The following is a 6,000-nucleotide window of genomic DNA, read 5'->3' on the forward strand; positions in this document are numbered from 1 at the left end:
AAACCAACGAATGCAGACGAAAACACATTCTTCTCGGTTAATGCGATCAAAATCACACTAAAAATACTTTCCAAGTTTTCATTTTGTAGTGATATGAAAAATATCAATCCCTGCCTTAACCTACTCACCAGACTGTATTCAACATAAACAGTAGCAACATTCTCAACCCTCAGTTGAGAACTATCCGTGTTCTTGGACAGATTATTAAACAAGAGAAGTTCATGTCTGGAGGAAGCTGTTTAAAAGTGACGCCTCACATCCATCCCCACGGTTTCACATCTCATCTTCTTCTCCACATGCTGCCTCCATGACGGGCTGACTCACAGCTCTCTTCATTTCCACCCATCGGCCCTTTAATCTCCGACGGTATCTCTCAACGCTTTGCTCTCTGCATTTATGATTATCTCTTCATCTGTGTCCACCCCCGTGATTGCCCCCCCGCCTCCACCTTATGATACAGTTTTCCCTGACATCAGTGTGATATCTTTACTTTTTCCTTAAGCCTGTGTTTACCTTCACTAGCTCCCCCTCCCTCCCTCTTTCCCTCTCCCTCTCTCTCTCTCTCTCCCCGTCGCTCTCTCTGACCCCTGTCACAGTCAGTGAAGTTCTGATGAGAAGCTACCTAACACTGCATTGTCTGATCAGGTGTTGTCGAGTAAGCAAGTTAGCGGCCCCGATCTCTTGGGGTCAGCTTAATGCTATCCTCCGTTGGATCTCGCCTTGTAACCTGGTCTGCTATTCCTCAGACGGGGGCCTACCCTAGTGCTCCGACAGTGGACTGGCCCCTCGGATGCTTACACCTACAACATACTACAGTGCACCTCCACGCCAAACAGCCCACTCGATTCTACAAGGTGTCTAGGTCTGCACTATATTTGAACGCAGTCGTTTCTAATGACTCAGCCCTCTTAGGTGTGTTATATGGTATTACTACCATGAGTGGCATTTCCAGACAGCTCTTAAAATGATGTACTCACATATGTGGCAAATTTAAAATCTAAATATCTGCTGTATATTTTTCAGTGGCTGACAGTAACTTAGTAAATTTACTCAAATACTGCACTGTATTACACATGTTGTGCTTTACAATCGTATTGGCATTTGTGCATCTTTCTACTTCTACTTCACTACATCTCAAGGGGAAATGTTTAACAGTTTACTCCACTACATTTTTCAGGAATTAGCTGGGAAATTCACCATCACAAAAATGAAAACAGGTTAAGCAGAAGACACAAGGTTCTCACAGAGATATGACAATCTTATAGAATATGATGCATTGCTTTAGATGAATCTACCCAACGGTATATAAATGAGCTCAATCTTTAACATCAGCAGCAGTAATATGCAACATAATGCAGCAGTAATATTAATCTGAAAAATATCAGATAGAATAGTAAAGGTTTAAAGTTTATTACACTATAATAACCTTTACCTGACTAAGTACATTTTGTCAAAAATACTGACTTAATTTCACCTTAAAGTTTTGAATGCAGGGCTTTTTCTTTTGATATTATTACTTTTACTTGAGTAAATGATCTGAATAACTCTTCGACCACTATTACTTTAATGTTTCTTCAGTTCCATGTACTCGTGAATTGTGTTTAAGATTCCTTTGCTCTAACCTAGAGAAAGGTATTAAAGGTGATACACAGGGCAGGCGGCTCGATATCGCTCCCTTTTCAAGTCAGATTCCACCTTGAACAAACCGGGAGGGTGATTATTGATTAATCGCTATACATTAATTAGCTGGATTGATCTGAAAAGAGGGCAACAGTGCAGATTACTGACAGTGGGAGAGTTTTTTTTTCCCACCGGTCAGGTCAGCTCTTGAAGGGGTCACCGGTAAGGTAGGCTGATGAAGTGGAGAAAGAGGCAGGTTGAAATGCTGCGGTTTGCTGTGGAACTCGTCCAGTGTGAGATTTGGGCCGGCCACATGTTTAAGCAGCATGGCTTATGTCCGTCTCTATCGCTCGAGTAGGCTTTATTACAGTTGTAAATATAGCTTATGTGTGGTGTTAATTCGACAGCTGAGAACTCTCCTCTCAAAATCCACACATCTACAGAATCCTGCGGCGATGTTGAAATGGAAATGTACCTGCTTCCCGCTAACAAGGCATTAACTCGAGCAAATGACAAACTGCAATGTGCAAATATTGAAAAAAAGTATTGCCCTTGTGATGAATAAATGTGGAGGTATAATCTCTAATCTCTAAGCCTGTATCAAACCCACAGACCTTTTCAAAGTAAATATTTTCTCAAAGTCTGAGAAAGTCTTTCAGACGATACTGTAAAAAAAAGTATAATAATAAAAGATGATTAAATGGATTTTTCTTTGTCCCAATTTGAAACCAAATAAGAAGAATAACACTCACCGCCGGTATTTTAACTACAGCAGATATTTATGTACATGCCTATAGGTGGCAGCATTAACAGCTATACATTACAACTGTACGATAAATGACCAAAATATATTTTTGGGATAGAATTCTTTTCATAATCAGATAATGATGCATATCGGGATAAAGCTAAAATGTTATGTCAAGTTTACTGCAGCAGTTATCTCCTACCATCTTAGAAAACCATTTTAAACGCTTCTTTCAATGTCCGATTTAGGGGATTTTTTCAAGCACTCGACTGTTCTGTGGTGGATCCGACTCTCCTGTTTGACATAATTATTACGTCCAGATTATGATTTTGTCTGTGTTATTTAGCACGATTACAAATAATCAAAAATCCATAGATTTCCATTAAATGTTGTGGAGGGATAGAGCATGACCTCAGGAAGAACCCATTACATTTTGGTGCAGATGTCGATCAGGAGGTGGATCAAAGAGTTTCTTTTACCCCTCATTTACTTCAACATTGCAAGATTTTCAGGCGTTTTTAAAAATTTTCAGAGGGGAATAATTCACAGAGGTTCATGAAAAATCTGGCATATTGAGGGGATTTATATTGGTGGCTTGGTGCAGATTATAAAATAATTCGGATCTAGTGGAGTTAAATGTTGATTTATATTGTGCAATTCCAGCTGCATATGTGGTAAAAGAGGATGGTTGTTGTGACTGGTCTGCAGCATCATTTTTAAGGTTATGACATTCTATGTAAGGTGCCTTGAGATAATGTATATTATGGTTTGGCGCTATACAAATACAATACCCTCTCCTGTTGGGAATTTTTCAGCTATTTGTGTCACGTTCACTCTCCTACGTGGTTATTTGTGCTGCAAAAATCCCTGAATGCAAAGCGACATCCAAATGACAAAAAATATTGCCGTAGAGAGTTGTGTAGCAAATTTGCATATGTAGAAGAGGACTAACAGTACCTGAAAACCACTCCTCCTTGAGGAGAGAGAACTGACTGCCCAGAGTGAGTAAGAAGATTTGTGAGTTTGCGAGTGAGTTGGTGAACCTTACAGAGCGTTATGGCTCAGGCAACAAATCTCAGGGGAGGCCAACTCACTTATACCATTCTCATGAAATCATGATAATACTGTGAACACAGAGCCTATCATCTCTTCCCCCCCCCCCCCCCCCCCCCCCCCCATTGCTAGCGCAACACCAGACCAACATCTGGTATCATTATGTCAACAACCTAACTTTTACGAGAAAAAAATAATACATGAACTAAACACAACAGATGCAAAATAATGGCTCTACACATTTTTTTTCCCCAAGAAATAAAGCTGCGGTTACACAGTATGTTGTCATGGTTATGTCACATTATTGAAGTCACCAAATCCGGTTGTGTGCAACAGAGAGATGGAGGTTTCTGTGCCATTGACGTGCAGGGACCTGATTGGCAGGAAGCGATTCTCCTTTTAATGACAGAGGAACTTAAATGCACTGAGCCAAACATTCTTTAAATGAGAGTCTATTCTGTTACAACTCTACAAACTGCCACTTAGCATGTGTCAGGACTTGAAGCAGTCACCGACAGAGCAGATTCAGTTGATAAATAGTCGACGGTATCATCTTCCGGCCATGTGGTGTATCTAAATTCAAAGTTTTTGACTCCCAGAGTGTTATGGAGTGGTGCAGAATGAAACGAAAGTCCTCACCAAGCACAAAGCTCTGCTCATCACTCATCATTCTCACGTTCAAACTGCTCAGATGCTGTCTTTACCCCCGCAGGGAACAACAACAACAACAAAATACAACTCTAAATAAACTGTTCCTGCCTCAATCAGCCATGAAAGTATTTGGCCTCTGGTTTGTTCAGTGGTATTTCTATTATATGCATAATTTAACCAAAGCATTACCAAACTTATCAATTGTGCATGAATAAAGCAAAACACTTCTCATTGTGAATTAAAAAATGAAGCAGTCACACCAAAGGAGAGAAGAATAATGTGAAAAAATGTTTGGGGGGGGGGGGGGGGGGGGGGGGATTACTCTGTTTTGTCTCCTGAATTAGTTCATTTAGAAACAAAAGAGCAGTTATGAGAAGCAACACAGGGGCTTTTACATGTCAAGAAGTTCTGATGAGAGAGAGTGAGTTTTGGCAACACATCACATACTTCTCTTTTCAGAGGCTCCGGGTTGAAGTTGTGCTTTCAAAGAGAAACACATCAGAGAAGCTGACATAGTTACACAGCACAGCACTTGTTTACACACAGTTAGTTGTGTTGCAGGTGTGGATGTCTTATTTGACTGTGAGATGTTGTCCATTCCACCAGAGTCAAACGATTTAGTTGTATTTGATCAAATATTACAGGTATATCATTACACAACAGTATCTTCATTAATTTCCAAGTTAGAATCTTATTAACCAATGGATTGTCTCCCTCACCCACATGTTGTGCTTGTATTAGTGTGGATGCTCAATGAATACATTCAAATCAGAATTCTGCACATGTGCACCTCTATACATCCAACTGCTGACATTTATTTAACATTTCAAGTTTGTGAGCCCATGCATGAGAATATTCTTCACTGCGAAACTGCACGTCTTGTGTGCATGATAACTGGAAATTGCAAATTCTGCTGCATGTGGAAAAAATAGTACAATTGATTTTGCATGCATCTGCAGTTATGCATACAACTGCAGGAAGTACTTAGAGAATACATCTGCAATTGTGTTTTTTTAAGCTAATTGCAGAGTTGATTGTTTCTGCAGCTCCATGAGGTGCATCTAAAGTCAAGTCAGCTTAATTTTTCATTTGTTCAACTGCAAGATTGAGCTGCACGGAAAAGCACTGCTAATAGGGAAATATTAAGGTTTATGATTTATGGCAGCAACAGATATAAAATATATGATATAAATTGTGAAGTGAATGATCGGAAAAAAAACATTGACTAAATAAAACAAATAAAATTTGTTTTAAGAGGAAAATTTACTTTTTACTCCAATAAAATACAATCATTATAAAATTAATTGAATCATGGAAATATCTAATGTAGATAAATGTTCTTCATTAAATTAATTGAAAAATTGGTTAAGACCAAATGTCCCAACATAGGATCAAGAGAATGAACAAGCAGAGGAAGATGACAGCGGTGACTCACCCGGTCTTTTGTCAGTTCGACTCTTTCGACCCCCACATAGTCGAACTTTGGAGATCAGGACCAGGATCTGTTTCTGGCACAGGGACTTGTTGCTCTTGGGACAGGGCTTTCGCTTGTTGGCTACCGGTCGGTTGCCTGGGTCCTCCTTGACCGCCCGTTTCTGTCTAATGAGAGAGCTGGCGAGAGCTGCCATCTTCCCCCCCTCTCACCTTTGGGAGGGGGGGTGCCTTCCTTCCCTGTGCCCCCTTTTTGCTGGTTTAGCTCTTGTGTTCCTCAGAAAAAAAAAATAAAAAAAATAAAAGAACTAGAGTAGGACGGTTGTTTCAGAGAAGCCCCCACAGGGGAGATTGAGCGTCTAAGTGGGTTAACTGGGAAGAGTAGTTTGCGGCTCCCCTTTGGAGAGGGATGGACTGGTAGAGATGCAAGTTCACCTGCAGTCCAACATGGAGCCTCCACTCTGACCAGAAATAAAGAAGTCGGGCACTAACAGAGCACA

General features: G+C 40.3%; 1 protein-coding gene across 3 annotated transcripts in view; it reads right to left on the reverse strand.

The window, feature by feature from the left end:
• The window catches only part of fgf11b (fibroblast growth factor 11b), a 32,137-nt gene extending 26,440 nt beyond the window's left edge, over nt 1-5,697 (reverse strand). Inside the window, exons 1-3 of one of the 3 annotated variants that reach the window (XM_053441559.1) lie at nt 5,505-5,697; nt 4,769-4,779; nt 3,753-3,768 (exon numbers count right to left, since the gene is read on the reverse strand). In XM_053441559.1, coding sequence (XP_053297534.1) covers nt 3,753-3,768; nt 4,769-4,779; nt 5,505-5,697 — 220 coding nt within the window. Of the gene's footprint in view, nt 1-3,752; nt 3,769-4,768; nt 4,780-5,491 lie in introns of all 3 variants that reach the window. The other 2 variants (XM_053441560.1, XM_053441558.1) reach the window with 2 other exon arrangements.
• Between the last annotated feature and the right edge of the window lie 303 nt (nt 5,698-6,000).

The sequence above is a fragment of the Pleuronectes platessa genome, chromosome 15 (genome assembly GCF_947347685.1).
Source record: "Pleuronectes platessa chromosome 15, fPlePla1.1, whole genome shotgun sequence".
Lineage (NCBI taxonomy): Eukaryota > Metazoa > Chordata > Actinopteri > Pleuronectiformes > Pleuronectidae > Pleuronectes > Pleuronectes platessa.